Raw genomic sequence first — 21619 nt, forward strand, 5'->3', positions numbered from 1 at the left:
AGCCACTTAACTTTTAGAGAAAGCAGTGAAATCTCTTTCCCTCTATGTTTGCATTTCATGCCAAAAATCAATTAACGAGAAATCATAACAGAAATTTCTAAAGCATGGAACTATGATGTTACAGATCGTACTATTTGTAACAGTTTTGCTGAAGCAGGATCCTTAGTTAGCGGGGAGAATTTGGAAAGTCAGAAGAACTTAAAATGTTCGAAAAGAGAACAGCTAAGAGAGAGAGAGAACCACGAAATGAACGATGATTAATGATTTTCTTTTGATTGATTCTGAAGCTGCAACCACAGAAACACTGACTGAATCGGATATTTCGAACAGTGTGAAAAGTAAAACCAACACAAAAATAAAATGTGAGGAAGACGGAAATGATGAAGAAATCTTCAAACCTTCATATGATGAAATCTTAAAATCATTTGAATCAATTCGATAGTAGATAATAATTTATAAGATAAAGGTATTGCTGTTTTAATTACGTCTTGTGTTTATGAATTTAAAAAGTGGAGATTTTCTGTTTAACGAATTTTCTATATAAGGAACTTTTTATCAGGAATTAGTGACTTCGTTAAATAGAGGTCCGACTGTATTTTGATAAGTTTAATGCTACGGCATTTCTATTTGATGTAGATAAAAAAGATTCTCCGATAATAAGCTGATAAGAGTTGGAATAAAATAAGAGATCTTATAAACAAGATTCTCTCTACCACCCGGGGTTATTCCTTTTGAATAATTCTCATTCCAACAAGAATTGTCAGAAAAATAAACGGAACTGTCGCCTCTTTCTTTTTCTGATAACCAGACATACGTCATTCTTATAACACGTAGTCTCGATTTAAAATGTCAGATTTTATTGAGATGCTATTCACCTCGAAAAAAGTTAGATATCTTTTTCTCTCTTTTTTTTAAAAAAAAATTCCTACTATTAGTTCAAACTCTCCCTCTATCTTGTTCAAATTTTCAGTAGTTAATAAACTCCTTTTTTATCATCCACTTCCTAAAATAAATTTTTTTTAAACTTCCAGTGGATGATGTTAATACAGTCTGTTTCAAATATTAATTCATTCATTATATGTAATTAATTAATTTTAGTTCTATGTGGGAGAAATTTTTTTAATCTAATATATATAATTCTCTTAGGTGGCTTCCAAATTTTGGTTGTATTTCTTTTCCGCCGGTGGCAACGTTTGCTTTGTTTTGTTTACGTTACTATTTCTCTTACCCGGCGAATCGGCCAATGATTGCCGCTAAAAATGTCGCATGCCAAATCTAGCTGAGGTGGCTCAACATATAACGCTTTTAAAAACGGAAACTGAAATAACCAGAGAGCGTCAGCTGCGGCAATCTCATACTATTAAGCTAGGCAGAAGTGAGTAGTCTTTGTCGATAGATCTCTATTTTAGTATTTTGTCGAAAGCGCTTTTTTCCACGAATTTATATATTACGAATTTATTTGTCAATTTTTGATTTGGATCACGAATTGTACTATAGCAAATTTCTAATAGGTTTAACGAATTACATGTCATTTATTTGAATTCAAATTTATTTTAATGACTTAGTATTTACTAAAAAGATGTAATTTTTTTATAAAATTTTTTTTTTATATCGATTTGAATGATTGTTTTGAATTCTTAGAATTTTGTGCATTTGAAATGTACCTAAGTTAGTAGCGAGCTTGGTTTGCGAAGCAAACCATATAAGATTGCGTAGCAATTTTCGGGGGTTGGCAAGCGTTAGCGAGCAGGGGGCGCAGCCCACTAGTTATTTAAAAAAAAGTAACTAAAATAAAATCTTGCTTTGTTGATCTAAGTAGGAACTGACATAATTTTTTTTTTTAATATTTCTTCTTTTTTATTTCTTAGGGTAGCATAAAACGGTATGAACGTCTTAAAAATACATTAAGTAAGTCTCGCTCTATTGGGGAGGGGGGGGGGCGAATATTTATTAAGGTGTCTAGGGGTTTTGTTTTCCTCAAAAAAGCATCAATGTACAGTTTTTTCAGACTTACATTATTGCATTATTTACGCAAACATTATTTTAATGTACATACTTTTTGCGAAAAAATGCAAAAAAAGTAATAATAATTATAATTTAATTCTCTTTTTCCCCCCTTCAAATTATATAATTTGAAGGAAGAAAAGATTAATAATCAAATTATTATTAAACAAATAAAAACAAATTATTTATTTCAAGGAGAAAAAAAGAGATACTAAAATATTTTGCACGCACGATTAAATTCGTAAAAATTATGTTACTACTTGAAACAACTTTTAATCGAAATTTTTTTCGTAAAATCATCAAAGAAATTGAAATATAAGAAATATTCTTTAAATATATAAAGATAAAACTAAATATCAAAATACGTCACAAATCTAAAAAATGTTTGACCTTCGACTTTATTCGCCGTCTTAATGTAACTATTTAGAAGAGAAAATTAGAATTTCAATTACTTTTTAGCACGGAAAATATATACTAAAATAATTTACAAAATAACTTTTACTTTGTCATTCAGCAAGATGAAAAAAAAAAAAAAAGAATAATACAGTGCGCAAAAAAAAGAAGGAAAAAAAAATAATGACCCCTCTAAATAACTTATGATCTCATGATCAGATCTTCACGTTCAAAGACGCATTCTAAATGGTTCGAAGAGGTGACCTCAGATATGTTAATTAGTTAGTGCGGACGATATTTAATCGATGATATTAAAGCGAATCACAAAAGTGCTCACATAATAGTTGAACGGCCTCTGCATTCTATTGCGTCATTTAGTATCTTTGCTAGGTACTTAGTAACGCTCTTTATAGTGTTACATCTTAAGTAACTGTATTCTAGTTACTTAGTGATTATTTGTAACTTCGTGAGTCATGCTTGCTATTTAGTACAGTATACTCTCGATATTTCGAAAACTTTGTTACTTCAAAAAATATTTTTCCCCTTGTTATTACTTTTCCACCTAATGTTAATTTGAATTCCTACGTAGAAGTGATTCTTCTCCATGTCGAATTTTTTTTTATCGAAATAGAAAATAAATTTTTACAAAAATATCACAATGTAAGTTCATTGTAAACCAATTATTTTCTATTTAATGCTTAATTATTTACGTCTTACTTTTAAAAATAAAATGATCATTATTGCATTTAGTATATGAAAAAAACAATTTCAGAAATATGTATGTAATGAGGATAGTCAACCATCGTTATTACGTACATGTTTCTTTGTAGTCATTCATATGTTTCATGACTCTACTTCTTAGAATAATATTTTAGAATATATTTTTTCTACTTTTTAGAACATATTCAGTTCTAAACTTGTTATCTCGCTATCTTGAAAAAAATTTTTTAGCGTCCCTTCATTTTTGAGATATCGGGAATCTGTATTAGAAAATAAATATTCTCTTCCAACGAATTCTGACATAAATGAATGTTCTCCTTACCTGTACCCGTGATTCCACGAGGTCCAGCCTCATGGCAAGTGCTTCCCTCATGAATACGTCGGGATAGTGGGAGGCTTCAAACGCTTTCTCTAGTTCCTCTAACTGCCATCCGTTGAAGTTTGTTCTCGTCCGCCGTCTCTTCCCTTGACTGCCACTCGTCGAACTAGCATCACCTTCACAATCAGAATCACCTCCTGAAATAATAAACAATATTCAGAGTGAATGCAAGCAATAAGTCACATACACGTAAGTTAAAAAAGGTTGAGCATTAAAAGTTAATTATCAGGTGGGAATGGTTATTATCAGGTGGGAATGGTAATTATCAGGTGGAAAAGACTGATGCATTCATCTTATTAGGGGATAGAACATTCGCGTCCCAATGAGGTGAACTGGGTTCCAATCCCAGCGATGGTTGATAGATACGAATTCCCCATCCGGCTTGCACCGACCACAGTGCTGACGTGAAATATCCTCAGTGACTGACTGAACTTGGGTCAGAGGCCTTTTAAATTTGATCAAATTTTGCATTTTTTTCATTTGAAATTACAATCTTTCAATTAATGTAAAAATTTCTAAACGCCAGAAGTCAAACTTTTTCAAACATAATTAAATAAAATAATAAGTAATTATTCAAAATTATTTTTTTATGGAATCATGTAAGGATAAACGAAATTATTTAAAAGTGCAAAAAAATTTTCAATTTGTTTTTAGAGTTCTCGAGATATGGGCAAAAAGTGAAATAAACATTGAAGGAATCGTCTCCTACAAAAATTATTGGGAACCTATTTCTCTGATTGCGACTGGATATTTTAACGATCAGTCGAAAAAAAGGGTATGATTATATTCAGATGTATGTCGGATTTCAAAATATCGCATGCACTAAATAATTAATATAAAGATTAGGCCCACGAATCAGTATCATTAAATGTATGTATGTATACGTGATAATCCGATCATCAAATCAAAAGTTATTCTTTTTCGTCCATTGTTCATTGCAACCAGAGAAAATAATGTTCCCCTTAATATTGACCAATAATATTTATACTGGATCACGTATTTTATTACCGGGTACTAGTGTACCCTACCAGAGGAAATAATTATAATCCTAATAGGGAGCACACAATGTGGCCCTACAGGCATGAGTATATATATAATAGCGTTAAAACGAGGAAATTCGAAGTCAATATTCTGTATTAAAACACGGCCCTATATCTCACTTTAATATTGACCCATAATATTATAACTGCGTTAGAAAATAATCCCATACAGTGTTAAGGGTAGTTCAAGAAAATTCATTTAATTAAAAAATCTGCACGTCATCAATATTGATTTAAAAAAAAAAAAACGCTCAAAACAAATCCTTCCATCAAAGAACGTCTTACACTAAATTAAATCCTTTGCGAAACTTTTCTTCTTTATACATTCAACCACACCTAGTGTATCCCTCAAATCCTAATTTTTATTCCAGGAATACAATTCTCAGGAAAACTTCAATCAGAGATCGAATGTGAAAGGAGGCACACAAAAAACAGGAAAAGAAGAAGAAAAAAAAAACCTGATAAAAATGTAAGAGGAAAATAAAATCCACCACCTATCAGGGAGGAGACTGTATTGTAAGAAAAGGACTCACAGGAAAAAAGAAAAGAAATAAAAAAAGAATTTTTTCCACCCATCCTTACAGTTAACCTTGTGTCTCATATGTATTCTAGGTTTCCTTCTGTTCGAGCTTTGATTACTTCTATTTGGTTCCAGGTAATCATTTGCAGTTCCGGAAAAGAAATAGAATCCAGGGAGATGGGGCTTAGGGTCAGTTTGATTTTATCCTTCCAGAAAGACGGAGATCCGTGGACTAAGATTCGGACTGGATCGCCCCTTTTGGCGAGCATACTCCAGAAACAATTTTACCTTGGCACCAGTTACAGTGCCTGTCCAAATTATTAGGCGCACTAAAAGATTCTATGTATAATTTTAATTATCTGAAGATACTATAATACACAGGGTGCGCAGCGTTATTAAAAAGTGCTTAAAGGTGCTTATTTTTAATTTTCGTTTTTTAAGAGACCTTAAAGGTGCTTTTTTCATTGTTTTTTTTTAAAAATCGCTTAATTTTCTTTTTTCAAAATGAGATTTTCCCTTAACTATATTGATTTTCGCTTCGAATTATGCAAAGAGATAAAGTTCAGATTGTTCTATTCAACGTTTTCACAATTAATTCAGCCCCAATCTATCTCGGCGTATTGTCAGTCCGTAGCGTATGAAAACGCCATTCGTTTTACATGATTTTAAATTTCATGATTTTTGACAATTGTAAAAAAAAAAAAAAATTTAGCGCTTAAAAGTATTTTTTGAGTGCTTGAAAAGTGCTTAAAAGGTGCTTATTTTTTGTTGAATAATTTGGCTACGCACCCTGATACAGCTTAATTGTTCTTAGGCGAATGAAACCGGTTTGCAATAGTTTACGTTTGTGTATCAATTGGTGAAATTAGACGATATATATTATAAATTTCATGAAATATTGTATAAATATGGAATATTTGTTATATTAGGTATCATATTAGTATAGTATAATACTTAGACCAAATTATTAGAAGCAGTGTACTGTTTTAATAATTGCATGTTTTGCAAGAGTTCATTGGCAATTATTAATAATTATATATTTCGCAAAATATTAGTAATATTTCCGATTTTTTTCAAGTCATTTGCCCGTTTTAAAAACCTGGATAATATTTACAGCAAGATGATATGTATAGCTTATAATTATACAATCCCTGGTCAAATTATTACACGCACTATAAGATTTTATATAAAATCTTAATTATCAGGTGATACTATACAGTGCTATTGCTTTTACGCCACTGAAACCAGTTTACACTAGTTTATGTTCGTGTATTAATCGGTTAACATTGTAAATCAATACGTTAAAAATGTATACAAATAGGAAATATATAAAAAAATGTAGCATATAAAATCCATTTACATGTGTGTTTAAATAAAAAAGTATTACCTATTATCTCGTGTAAAACTTGTAATTAATAAAACACTACAGTGCGCCCAATCATTTGGTCTAATTATTATTATATACCAATATAACACTTGATATAATAATTATTCTATATTTATGTAATATATCGTCTAATTTATCCAATCGTCGAATTTATATTATATATTGTCTAAATTAACCAATTGATACACTAACGTAAGCAAGTGCAAACCGCGTAAAAACAATAAAGCTGTATAGTAACGCCTGATAATTAAGATATTACATGGAATCTTATAGTACGTCTAATAATTTGGCCATGCACTGTAAGCTGTGAGTTTTATTTATTTATTTTTTTGGAAAAAGAGGCTCGAAAAATGCTGTTAAAACTTTAGGACACATTAAATAATAGTACATTGCTATTGTTGCAGGTGATGAAAGTTCAATACTGTTTTGAATTTAACGCAATTCACAAACGAAAAGAGAAACTGCCGTGACAAAAACTCTTATAAAACATTGGCTGAATTGAAAGTCGATAAATATCAAGTTTTAAATTCAGTTTAGTTCTAAAGTTAGCGTGATGAAAGACGTATTTTGTTATTACATCTATCATAGTTTTAAATCAATTTAGTAATAAAAATGTGTGCAGAAAAACAATTAACTCAAAACTATATGCAGTTCTTTTAATTTATATCTTAAACTCACGTAATCCAAAACACAACAACGTAAATAAAAATATTTCAGTTAAAAAAAAAAAAAAAAAACCCCACTTTCCTTCAATAAATTTTTTCTGACTCAGTCGCTTAAATTTAAGCATTTATTTGCAGCAAATAAAGTTTAGTTTCGTGTTGGTATAAATAGTTCAACAATATGTACATACTTTAACTGTAAAAAACAGTCAGTTTTGATTGATAAAAGCGAAATGAAGCTAATATTCAATTTTCGCATCAACATGTCACGGAATATACAGTCTCTGGTCAAACTATTAGACGCACTATAAGATTCTATGTAAACTCTTAATTATCACGTAATACTATACAGCTTTATTGCTTTCACATGACTGAAACCGGCTTTCACTTGTTTACGTTCGTGTATTAATTAATTAAATTAGACGATATATGATATAAATTTGACGATTGGTTAAATTAGACGATATATTATATAAATAGAGAATAATTATTATATCAGGTATTATATTAGTATATTATAATAATTAGACAAAATTATTAGAAGCACTGAAGTGTTTTATTAATTACATGTTTTGTACGAGTTTATAGGCAATACTTTTATAGCTAAACATACATGTAATGGGTTTATATTCAGGAGATATTTTCATATACTTCCTATTTGTATTTGTTTTTAACGCATTGCATTAAAATGCTAACCAATTGATACACGGACATAAGCAAGTGCAAACCGGTTTCAGTCGCGTAAAAACAATAAAGCTGTATAGTATCATCTGATAATTAAGACTTTACATAGAATCTTACAGTGCGTCTAATAATTTGACTAGGGACTATAGTGGCTTATTGAAAATGTCGGCTGAAAGCTTCATTAGATAATTTAGTATTGGAATTGATGTTTGGTTGATCGTACGTCGCTTAAATTTATTTACCAAAATTCGAATGAATTCATCGATCTTAATAAATAGAAAGTTTTTGGCGAAGACAGAAGGAATCTTTCATTGGCTGTATATCACGAATCCCCACCTTTTGGCGCCAATCGTATCTCGGGCAACCCCTTTTAAGCTAGAAGGGGAAGAAGACATTTCCGGAGAAATCTTGTCCATCTCACTCTATTTATCTCTTGATGCTTTCGATCTAATCTCAGGCGACGAAAAGAGATTCCTCCCTTTCAAATCGAAACAAAAATAATATTGTCCCCAAATATTTCTGACATACTTGCGTTGAAAAATCATTTTCTTCTTCTTCTTTTTCTGTTAATTAAATGAAAACATTGCTCTTTAGAGTTCTGATTGTTCCATAAGCATTATTTATGCAAGACCAATACTTGTTCTAGATTGCAAGTGCAAATATTAAATGTATAAGTAAGAATCAAATGCAAGTATTCAGCTAGTCTATGAGATTGTTTTAGCAAGTAATTACATCAAGAAAACTAAACCAGAAGAAAATGCATGGTTATAATAAAGCAGATAGCTTGATCAAATAATAGCGTCCTCAAATATTTCTGACAAGTTGACCATACTTGTTTTGAAAAATCATCTTTTTAAATTGTTTTCTGTTAATTAAATTAAAATATTGCTTTTAAGAGTTCTGATATTTCCATAAGCATTATTTATGCAAGACCAATACTTGTTCTAGATTGCAAGTGCAAATATTAAATGTATAAGTAAGAATCAAATGCAAGTATTCAGCTAGTCTATGAGATTGTTTTAGCAAGTAATTACATCAAGAAAACTAAACCAGAAGAAAATGCATGGTTATAATAAAGCAGATAGCTTGATCAAATAATAGCGTCCTCAAATATTTCTGACAAGTTGACCATACTTGTTTTGAAAAATCATCTTTTTAAATTGTTTTCTGTTAATTAAATTAAAATATTGCTTTTAAGAGTTCTGATATTTCCATAAGCATTATTTATGCAAGACCAATACTTGTTCTAGATTGCAAGTGCAAATATTAAATGTATAAGTAAGAATCAAATGCAAGTATTCAGCTAGTCTATGAGATTGTTTTAGCAAGTAATTACATCAAGAAAACTAAACCAGAAGAAAATGCATGGTTATAATAAAGCAGATAGCTTGATCAAATAATAGCGTCCTCAAATATTTCTGACAAGTTGACCATACGTGTTTTGAAAAATCATCTTTTTAAATTGTTTTCTGTTAATTAAATTGAAATATTGCTTTTAAGAGTTCTGATATTTCCATAAGCATTATTTATGCAAGACCAATACTTGTTCTAGATTGCAAGTGCAAATATTAAATGTATAAGTAAGAATCAAATGCAAGTATTCAGCTAGTCTATGAGATTGTTTTAGCAAGTAATTACATCAAGAAAACTAAACCAGAAGAAAATGCATGGTTATAATAAAGCAGATAGCTTGATCAAATAATAGCGTCCTCAAATATTTCTGACAAGTTGACCATACTTGTTTTGAAAAATCATCTTTTTAAATTGTTTTCTGTTAATTAAATTAAAATATTGCTTTTAAGAGTTCTGATATTTCCATAAGCATTATTTATGCAAGACCAATACTTGTTCTAGATTGCAAGTGCAAATATTAAATGTATAAGTAAGAATCAAATGCAAGTATTCAGCTAGTCTATGAGATTGTTTTAGCAAGTAATTACATCAAGAAAACTAAACCAGAAGAAAATGCATGGTTATAATAAAGCAGATAGCTTGATCAAATAATAGCGTCCTCAAATATTTCTGACAAGTTGACCATACGTGTTTTGAAAAATCATCTTTTTAAATTGTTTTCTGTTAATTAAATTGAAATATTGCTTTTAAGAGTTCTGATATTTCCATAAGCATTATTTATGCAAGACCAATACTTGTTCTAGATTGCAAGTGCAAATATTAAATGTATAAGTAAGAATCAAATGCAAGTATTCAGCTAGTCTATGAGATTGTTTTAGCAAGTAATTACATCAAGAAAACTAAACCAGAAGAAAATGCATGGTTATAATAAAGCAGATAGCTTGATCAAATAATAGCGTCCTCAAATATTTCTGACAAGTTGACCATACTTGTTTTGAAAAATCATCTTTTTAAATTGTTTTCTGTTAATTAAATTAAAATATTGCTTTTAAGAGTTCTGATATTTCCATAAGCATTATTTATGCAAGACCAATACTTGTTCTAGATTGCAAGTGCAAATATTAAATGTATAAGTAAGAATCAAATGCAAGTATTCAGCTAGTCTATGAGATTGTTTTAGCAAGTAATTACATCAAGAAAACTAAACCAGAAGAAAATGCATGGTTATAATAAAGCAGATAGCTTGATCAAATAATAGCGTCCTCAAATATTTCTGAGAAGTTGACCATACGTGTTTTGAAAAATCATCTTTTTAAATTGTTTTCTGTTAATTAAATTGAAATATTGCTTTTAAGAGTTCTGATATTTCCATAAGCATTATTTATGCAAGACCAATACTTGTTCTAGATTGCAAGTGCAAATATTAAATGTATAAGTAAGAATCAAATGCAAGTATTCAGCTAGTCTATGAGATTGTTTTAGCAAGTAATTACATCAAGAAAACTAAACCAGAAGAAAATGCATGGTTATAATAAAGCAGATAGCTTGATCAAATAATAGCGTCCTCAAATATTTCTGACAAGTTGACCATACGTGTTTTGAAAAATCATCTTTTTAAATTGTTTTCTGTTAATTAAATTGAAATATTGCTTTTAAGAGTTCTGATATTTCCATAAGCATTATTTATGCAAGACCAATACTTGTTCTAGATTGCAAGTGCAAATATTAAATGTATAAGTAAGAATCAAATGCAAGTATTCAGCTAGTCTATGAGATTGTTTTAGCAAGTAATTACATCAAGAAAACTAAACCAGAAGAAAATGCATGGTTATAATAAAGCAGATAGCTTGATCAAATAATAGCGTCCTCAAATATTTCTGACAAGTTGACCATACTTGTTTTGAAAAATCATCTTTTTAAATTGTTTTCTGTTAATTAAATTAAAATATTGCTTTTAAGAGTTCTGATATTTCCATAAGCATTATTTATGCAAGACCAATACTTGTTCTAGATTGCAAGTGCAAATATTAAATGTATAAGTAAGAATCAAATGCAAGTATTCAGCTAGTCTATGAGATTGTTTTAGCAAGTAATTACATCAAGAAAACTAAACCAGAAGAAAATGCATGGTTATAATAAAGCAGATAGCTTGATCAAATAATAGCGTCCTCAAATATTTCTGAGAAGTTGACCATACGTGTTTTGAAAAATCATCTTTTTAAATTGTTTTCTGTTAATTAAATTGAAATATTGCTTTTAAGAGTTCTGATATTTCCATAAGCATTATTTATGCAAGACCAATACTTGTTCTAGATTGCAAGTGCAAATATTAAATGTATAAGTAAGAATCAAATGCAAGTATTCAGCTAGTCTATGAGATTGTTTTAGCAAGTAATTACATCAAGAAAACTAAACCAGAAGAAAATGCATGGTTATAATAAAGCAGATAGCTTGATCAAATAATAGCGTCCTCAAATATTTCTGACAAGTTGACCATACTTGTTTTGAAAAATCATCTTTTTAAATTGTTTTCTGTTAATTAAATTAAAATATTGCTTTTAAGAGTTCTGATATTTCCATAAGCATTATTTATGCAAGACCAATACTTGTTCTAGATTGCAAGTGCAAATATTAAATGTATAAGTAAGAATCAAATGCAAGTATTCAGCTAGTATGCAAGTATTCATGCAAGTATTCTATGAGATTGTTTTAGCAATTACTTACCTAAAGAAAACTAATCCCGATGAAAATGCATGGTTATTATAAAGCAGATAGCTTGTTCAGCTATTGATATTTTGGAATTATTTCACGTATTCATATTTTCAAATTCTGAGATAAACATTTTGTGAGTCGTTCGTTGCAAGTTTATGTGTACAAAAAAAAAAAAAACAGTACAAGTCTTAGGCCAGTATTATTTTCTGTGGGATTATTCGCCCCTCTATATTGTTAAGTTATTCCGCCCATTAATTTTTAAATTATTTCGCCTATTAATAATTTTAATAAAGATCACAGGAACGCTACGCGTATAGTCCATTTAGAAAGTAACTAATATATTTATGAACAATAATCTTTTTTGCGCTATGCCGGCGGTAGCTTAGCTACTGGCAGGGTCACCCAAGCCGGACAGGTCGGAGGGGAGACACCAGACAAAGAGGAACACCCTGGTCCTCCAGGTTGGGGGTTGGGCGTAGGGCTAACAACTCTACCCTGTAAAAAAATCTTGTTGCGAAGTCTCAAGTCAATGAATCCGGACCGATATTTAGAAGACGACCTGGCAAATCTTACATGGAACTGAGAATCGGAACTTGGAACATTCGCTCTTTGTATAAAAGCAAAGGGCTGCAACTCTTAACGGAACAGCTGGATAATTACAGAGCTGATGTAATGGCTCTGCAAGAGATGAGGTGGCTTAACGATGGAATAATCGAGAAGAGAAATCACACAATCTTCTATAGCTGTGATAAGAAGAGGCATTTTTTTGGAACGGGTTTTGTTGTGGGCAAACACATTCGTCATCTTGTCGTGGATTTCGTGCCAAAGTCTCCAAGGTTATGTAAAATTAGGCTAAGAGGAAAATTCTTTAATTACAGTCTTATAAATGCCCACGCACCTACTGAAGACAAGGATGAAGACGAGAAAGAACTTTTCTATGAGAACCTGCATTCTCTATATAACTCCTGTCCACAAAACGACATCAAAATTATTTTGGGTGACTTAAATGCTAAAATTGGAAAGGAAGCTGAGCACAGGCCCACTATTGGAAAATACAGCCTGCACGAAACAACAAATGACAATGGACAGAGGCTCATTCACTTCGCTGCAGAACATAGCATGGTCATATCCAGCACCTTTTTCCAACACAAGAGAATTCACCAAACGACCTGGAGATCACCAGATGGAGATACCTCCAACCAGATCGACCATATATTGATAGACTCCAGACATATGACGGACATACAAGATATTAGAACCTATCGTGGGGCCAACTTTGACTCAGACCATTACATGGTAATGAGCAGGATCAAGGCCAAACTATCTAATGCACGTAAATGTCATGGGAAACGTCTTGAGAAATTTGACTGCGAACAATTAAAGACCCCTAGAGTCAGGGATGACTTTCAGTCACAACTAACTATGAAGCTTGATGAAAAAGCAATCGAAAATATTGATTGCATAGATGGAAAGTGGACTTCTTTCAAAGAAGCCCTATTGGACACATGTGATAATGTAATAAGCAAAATAAAAAGAGCTGAGAAAAAGGATTGGTTTGATACAGAATGTCGCAACGCGACCCAAAGAAAAAACGATGCATATAATATGATGCTCAGTAAAAAACACTCAAGAGCATCAGTAGAGAAATACAAAACTGCAAGAAGAGAAGAAAAGAAAGTTCATAGGTTGAAGAAAAAGTTTTTTCACGAAGACCTCTTTAAGGATGTCGAACATCTCCGAGGGTCTAATGAGAGCAGAGCTTTCTTTCGTGGCATTGACTTTGGTCGTCAAGAGTTCAAACCTAGAACTAACCTTTGCAGAAATAAAGATGGAGATATTTTAAGCGATAAAACAGACATTCTCAATAGGTGGAATGAACACTTCGACAACCTACTTAATGTAGAGTGCGTTCAGACAGAGTCCTGTTCACCAAACGTTAACCAAGAGTGTATAGCACCTCTTTCAATGATTGAGGTTGAAGAAGCAGTTCAAAAACTTAAGAACAACAAGGCTCCTGGCCCAGATTTGATATCACCAGAATTCTTAAAAAACTCAGGACCAGATGGGTTAAAGGCCATACATAATATTCTAACATCAGTATGGGAAAAAGAGATACTCCCGGAAGAATGGAAACACAGCACTGTTTGTCTTATACACAAAAAAGGAGACATTCTTGAATGTTCAAACTACCGGGGTATCAGCATGCTCTGCACTGCATATAAAGTCTTTTCAAAAATTCTATTTAACAGACTTAGCCCCTATGTAGAAAACATCATTGGTGAATACCAGTGCGGCTTTAGGAGGGGCAGGTCTACAACTGACCAAATATTTTGCATAAGACAGATTCTGGAAAAGACCAGGGAATTTGGAATTGGTACCCACCACCTATTTGTGGATTTCAAAACTGCTTACGACAGTGTAAACCGGAAGCGACTCATTGAAGCTATGCGAGAATTCAATATCCCGGACAAGCTTGTACGACTCACCACACTTACACTGTGTAAGACCATGCAGAAAGTTAAAATCCAAAATGACTTCTCGGAACCAATGGAGGTAAAAAATGGTGTAAGGCAAGGCGATGCTTTGGCATGCCTACTCTTCAATTTGGCATTAGAAAAAATTATCAGAGATTCAGGAATCAATACCAGAGGACATATCTTTCATAAGTCTGTCCAAATTTTCGCTTTTGCCGATGACATTGACATCATAGCTCGAACACAATCTGACTTAAAGCAAGCCTTTCTATCCATGGAAAAAGAGGCAGAAAAAATGCATCTCACTATTAACCAGGAGAAAACCAAGTACATGCAATGCACCAAAATAACTGATTCTACAACTCACTTGCAAATTGGTGAATACAAGTTTGAAAAAGTAAACAGTTTTGTTTATCTTGGTTCTGAAGTCAACGTTAATGGCAATATCGCACCCGAAATACAAAGAAGAATCAATAGTGCAAGTAAATGTTTCTATGGATTAAAAAAATATTTAAACTCAAACCTACTAAAAAGAGATACTAAACTGTTAATTTATAAATGCTTGATCAGACCTATCCTAACATATGCCTCAGAAACTTGGACAACAACACAGAAAGATGAGAATTCCTTGGGAATCTTCGAACGTCGGATCCTAAGATCCATTTTTGGGGGCAAACAAGTTGATGGTACTTGGTACAGACGTTCAAACTCACAACTCTATCGGGCCCTTAGAGAGCCTGAAGTTGTCAAGTACGTAAAAATTCAAAGAATTAAATGGGCTGGTCACATCATTCGGATGAACAGAGAGCGTCCGACAAACATAATCTTTTCGGCTCAGCCCATCGGATCAAGGCCCAGAGGTCGACCAAAGCTGAGATGGGCCGACTGCGTGGAAAGAGACTTTTCAGTCTTAAAAGTCTCAAACTGGAAGACAACTGCCAGGCAGAGACAGGCCTGGAGGAAGTTGATTGAGAAGGCCAGGGCCCACCCGGGGCTGTCGTGCCATTGAGGAAGGAAGGAATCTTTTTTGCTAATTTATGCGCAGGATTCTGTAAATTTATTACGTGCCAGATTTTTCAAATGTTCTGCAAAATGATAATATTATGTTTTGAAATTAATGTAAATAAATACAAGCACTCAATCATTGTTTTCTTTTATGGGATTGTTTTGACAATTATTGGTAGTTGGTACACTTTTATAAGTGACTGAAAGTGGTGCAATATAGAGAAAAAAAATCGTATTAACAATAAATCACGGCTTTACACCACTCATGGTGCTTAGCGTTTTTAAAAAGTGCTTAATTTTTCCTTTTCGAAAATGAGATTTTTTTCTTTGACATGTCGATTTTAGCCACTTAATATGCAATAGCGTGCTTTTCACATTGTTCTATCCAACATTTTCATAATCTATTTAGGCGTACCGTCGGTCCATAACGTATAAAAGCGCCAATCATTTTACATGTTTGATGAAATACTTGCGGGTCCGAATGTGCATCTATTTAGCTGGTTTCAGTGAGATTCTTGCACTGCCATGTGCAACTCTGCTGCATTTTGCAAGATATTCTCAATTTCAGACTTCATTTTCCACCCTCTGATATCGAACCGAAAAATCTCTCGATCATTTTATAATGGTTAATATAATCAAGAAAATAGTTATTTGTCAGAAACTAGTTATTTTATCATGATTGTGTAAAGTATTTGAAAATTATTTTACAATTTGTTTGTGTATATAGTGCTTAAAAATATTTTTCGAGCACTTAAAAAGTAGTTAAAAGCTGCTTATTTTTTGTTGAAAAATTTGACTACGCACCCTGCCACTTCTACAATGAAAGACGCATATCACGCTTAATTTTCCGCGAATTTCTTTAAAAAATAAAGCTTCGGTAACACTAATTTATAAACCATTTACATTATCCAATATTCGAGCATTTTTAGAAAAGTTAATTTAAATCTGAAGTAAATGCCTGAATGTTAAAACAAATAACTCAGCAGCTAATAGAAACTTTCCCCCCTTTCTTTTGTAGTTTCTGTCTATTGTAATTATTTTAATAAATTGAAAATTTGATCGACGCGCTTGCAGATTCGCGACATTTTTTTGAATATGTTGTTTTTCAACTAAACAATTTCAACTGAAAAAAAAATAGAGAAAAAAAAATCACGGAAAAAAGAAGTTAAATAGATCCATTCTCGTGTTTTCGATTACAAGAAAAGAACAGCACCCCCTAAATGAATATATAATGACACTGACATTTGCGACGGAAGAAAAAAAAATGAGTAAGAAAAAAAAAGTGTTTAAAATATATACACTCCCGTCTTTTCCTTAATTTGTTAGACACGAGAATTTTGATCACTATGTAATTTGTGTATTATAAACGGTGTATTTTTTTTTTACTAGAAACTCTCAAACGTATGAAGAAAAAAAAAAAAACTTTTTTTTTCCACCCCGAAGGAAAAAAAACGCGCGAAATAAAAGAAATGACACGTTTACGTTTGTCGTGATGTAAAACTTAAAATAAATAAATAAAGACGGTGTCTTGCAACAAAAATGGTAAATAAAAAAAAGTATATATTTTTCTTTGCCTTGCTCGACAACAAAATTGTAGAATAATATTTTTATGAATTTTTTCTTCCGCTAATTACATTTTTTTCAGCGCATCGTTCGAAAAAGAATGGCACTTTTTCTCCTCCCCCCCCCCTACACACAGTACATCTATTCTCAAATTAGGTTTCACCTAAAAAAAAACTTCATTTTCTATTTATTATGTGATTTAAATTCGTCTGCACGCTTTAACGGAAGTGCAATTCGAATATCAGTTTTCTAATTAAGCGTAAATATTTATAATTAGAACCTTCTTCATTACAAGAAAGAAGATTAAAAAATACCTTCCCCCAAAAGTAGAGCCGGGTCTGTCAAAGCTATTCGCTAATTATGAGGAATTCCTCATTTTGGTCATTTTTCGTTCGTATTATTCGTTTAATTCTTTGCAAAAAAAGAAACTATTTAAAACTAGAACGATTTAAATTACTTTTCTTTAATGATCAGAAATGGTGCTTGGAAAAATTAGCAAGCGCGATGGAATAAAATGCATAATATTAATTGCAAAATACCTATTTTAAAAAAAAGTAATACATGTTTCTGTGAATGCCCAAAATCAAGAGAATGTCGACTTTCACCGGTGAATGTCAACAATCACATAGTCGCTTTGGTGAATGTCCGAAATATTTGTCATATCCGATTTGATATAAATATATTCTTTGATATTATTACATTTATTCAATATTTAAATAAGTTGAATTAACTGAACAAATTCGAAAAAAAAAATGATTTAGAATTAAAGACTGGTTCATGTAAACAAAATTAAATATTTCAAAATAATTCTTCATATTTAAATAAAAAGCCAATTTTTTTATACAAAGTCACTTTGAACATAGGTGTAAATTAATTTCTTAGTTGTAGATAACTACATTTGTAACAAAGTAATTGAAGTAAACTACAAAAATATTGTGGTATGTCCAAATATGTTTTTTTTTTTTTTTTCGTTTTTGTTAATTTCTCAAAACTTGTAAATTTCCTTTTCGATGAAAGTTTCGCCTACTACTTTAAAAAAAGTCAGACGAGAATATATTTCAAAATATTTAATTGTTGCAATTTAAAAACGAATTCTTTACATAGTGGCACCCCATTTTACAGTAGGTGTAAGCTGCCATTTGATTATATTGATAAGATACTTATTATATCCATTAGATACTTATTATTTCTTGATTATAAAGATTAGATATATATACTTGATTCTATCGATTAGGTGATATCTATAATATGAGATCTCATCTGACTTTAAGTTAAGTTTCATCTCTTAGTTTTATCACCTAAATAAGTTAAGAAGTAACATTTTAAGAGGTATTAAGTGTTGCTTCGTTATAGTAACCCCTGTAAAAATACTATTAGTACGGTTCAGTGCAATCAACTCAATGACCATACGAGTACAATTGGTTCAATCTATTTAATACTATTACCATACTATTAGTTTTAATTACTTAATTCTATTGCGTACTAATGGTTCAATGTATTAATTACTATTACATAATTGGCTTGATGTATTTCATACTATTACCATACTATGAGTTCAACGCATTTAATACAATTATTACAGTTGATTTGACTAACTTAAAATACTATTACCATATTATTGGTTCGACATATTTAATACTATTACAGAACTACTGTTCGGCATATTTAATAAACTAGAATTGCAGTATATATGAAAATAACATAACTGAAAAATATTGTGAAAAAAACTTACATTTCAACAAAAAATATTCATGAGAAAGCACTGAAAATAATATAATAATAGATAAATAAATTTTAAAAAAATCAAATTTACATTTCAAAAGAATTTCACCGATCAAGTGAGGGGGGGGGGGAGGGCTGATACCGATCTGAGCTTCAGATGCTACAATTATTCGTTACATTGCTAGACAAAACAATATTTAAACTTCTCATGACAATTATTTTATTTTATAACCGTCGTTGAACAGCCGATCCAATTTTTTGGGTTTACCACTGCCAATGTCCAACTCCGTAGCCTTGTAATTTTGAATCAAATTCAGAAGACAAAGGAACTCCTGGATCAAGTATTGGGAGAAATTTGCCTTCGTGGAGGACTTTTTCATGGAACTAACCCGCACTTGCGTTACATGGAGAAGAAAACCACGAGAACCGAGAACCATTATTTCACCTGACGGCAAGGGGACTCTTACCCTTGGTCTGTCTACTACTTAGGATATTTAACCTCAGCACTGTGGTCGGTGCAAGCTGGATGCGGAATTCGTATTGACCAGCCGTCACTGGGATTCGAACGCTCTATCCCCCTGAGCCATCACGGCTCCTCAAAGATAATTATGCTAAGGATTTCTTCTGATTATCCTAGCACTGTTTATGGAACGAAAACAAGCATTCGAAATCGCTCAGGAGACACCTTTTTCACTGCCCTCTCATCCCACCTGGCGAAAAAAAAAAGAAAAAAATCAGTTAGCTTCGACATTCGCGCAATCAAATGGACAGAGGGCGAAAATGATTATTCCTAAATGATTTCTTAACATTTCTATCATCATTTATTTAAAGGCAGTCGAAATGTGTGCCGCGTATATTATACTGTCGCGTTCGAATGAAAACGATTAACACACTCCGAAATCGCAAAGGGGGGGGGGCGAATGTAAAACAGAAAGGTAAAAAAGTATGGGGGGGGGGCAGAGTATAAAAAGTCTATTAACATTTGGATAATTGAAGAATTATTCAAAAAAGAAAAGAAGGAAAAAGAAATAAATCCCTCTGTTGAACGCGTTAGCGCAATTAAGAGTTATAAATTGCGAAGTTGTCATCACCGCATTTGCAATGTGAACCTCTCCAGACGAAATAATTGGGCGGAATGAGACATCGTTTGGGTATAAAAAATAGTACCTGCTAGGCATTAGAAGAAACATGTGAGCTCCAGCCCCCAGGGAATAGTTCTTTTCGAACGATTCGCTTTCTACGTTAGGCCAATTTTTTTTTCAATCGAATGTAACAGTTTTGATTTCTTTAATTTTCTTATTTAGCTGCTGGTCACTGTTTTAACATTGTTAAAATCGGTACTTGGTAATCGTAATATCGTTCAAATTTGAAACAGCTTTAATCGATTAAATTTATATCGATGCGGAGAATCACATTTACTCATATATTAATCACACCCAATAGCATATGTATACTACAGAGAAAACAAGGAACAAGAAATAAAATAATTTTAAAGGAGAAAAAAAAATGTTAAGAAATGTTTTGAAAAAATATTTACAATTTTAAATTTATTTTTATTTTAAAAAAATGGCACAAGAAAATAAAGAAAAGATGCAACCTTGTCATCAGCTCACACGATTATATCCGCAAAAATAAAGCTTTTTTAAAATTTTTATAAAACATATATATATATATATATATATATATATATATATATATATATATATATATATATATATATATATATATATATATATATATATATATATATATATATATATATATATATATATATATATATATATATTTTTATATATATATATATATATATATATATATATATATATATATATATATATATATATATATATATATATATATATATATATCATATTTTTATATTTATTATATATTTTTCTTTAAAATACTACTATATATATCAAAGACCAAAGCATAAGAGCCATCCCCTCTGCAGACGATCAAAATTGCGATGACATGAATTCGGATCATCCTCTAAGATGTTTTCTAGACAGCAGCCAATAGCCCATTGTGAAGTTCTAGTGCGACGCAAATAATGTACCTCCTACCATAAATTAATCCCAAAAATATTTAAATATAAACACTAATAGAAATGTGAAAAATAAGTAAAATTCCGAATTTGGTTTTAACCAACATAATTTGGCTACTTGCTAAGATGCATGTCAAAATTTGTTAGCAACATTCTTGGTAACATTAAAAGGATGGTCCCTTTATTTTAGCTAGTAATTTTACCTCATTTGTTCTAGCATTTTAATCCTCAAAACAAACGTCCTCGTCAATTTATCTTATTAACAAATTATCGAAACAAATTGCATGAAAATCTATTAAATCTGGAAAGAAAAAAAAAGAAATCTGATAATCAAAAATAGAAAAAGGGAAGGAACAACCCTCCCCCCTCATATTTTTCCTCGTTTATTGCAAACGACCGTGTAAGCCCCACGATAGGTTTGTTCTTTTCCGTTTGCATTTTTCATGATCCCCCTAATCAAGAAAATCGGGTAAGGGGGAAAGAGAACGTTCGAACGAAAGAACAATGTACGTCACGCGACAAATGGACAACGTTAAAACAAATAAAGCGACACGATTAAATCACAGGAAATATTCCTTTCTCCGGAATGAAATATGAAATTGAAGTTTTTTGTCATTAAAAAGGCATTTCCTTTCGTTGAAAATCCCTTTTTCTGTCTTACTGATAGAATTATCGAACGAGTAATGATTCTAGATGAAATATTCGTTCGATATGTTTAATGATTTTCTTACATCTGTCGGAACACATTATTCATGAATGTTTGCTTTCACCTAATTTCACTTTTCTCATCATTTTGAGTAAAACTTTATTGGGATACCTGCAAGTGACGTAGGGTGCGGGTTTCTCGATCCTGATTGGTTGTTGATACGTGGCATTTGCTTACGCTAGCAACTGTTCTTTCCATTTTATTCCTAGTCAGCCAAGCCCGTCAAGTATCAATACTCTTAAATGACA

The 21619-nt window shown here is 31.5% G+C and overlaps 1 protein-coding gene across 1 annotated transcript in view; it reads right to left on the reverse strand.

The window, feature by feature from the left end:
- The window catches only part of LOC107449778 (uncharacterized), a 172539-nt gene that overhangs the window by 63077 nt on the left and 87843 nt on the right, over positions 1–21619 (reverse strand). The window contains exon 2 of the mRNA XM_016065427.4: positions 3440–3633. Coding sequence (XP_015920913.3) covers positions 3440–3633 — 194 coding nt within the window. The remainder of the gene's footprint in view (positions 1–3439; positions 3634–21619) is intronic.

Source organism: Parasteatoda tepidariorum, chromosome 3 (assembly GCF_982258835.1).
Source record: "Parasteatoda tepidariorum strain Cologne lab strain chromosome 3, Ptep-v5.0, whole genome shotgun sequence".
In the NCBI taxonomy this organism is placed as follows: Eukaryota; Metazoa; Arthropoda; class Arachnida; order Araneae; family Theridiidae; genus Parasteatoda; species Parasteatoda tepidariorum.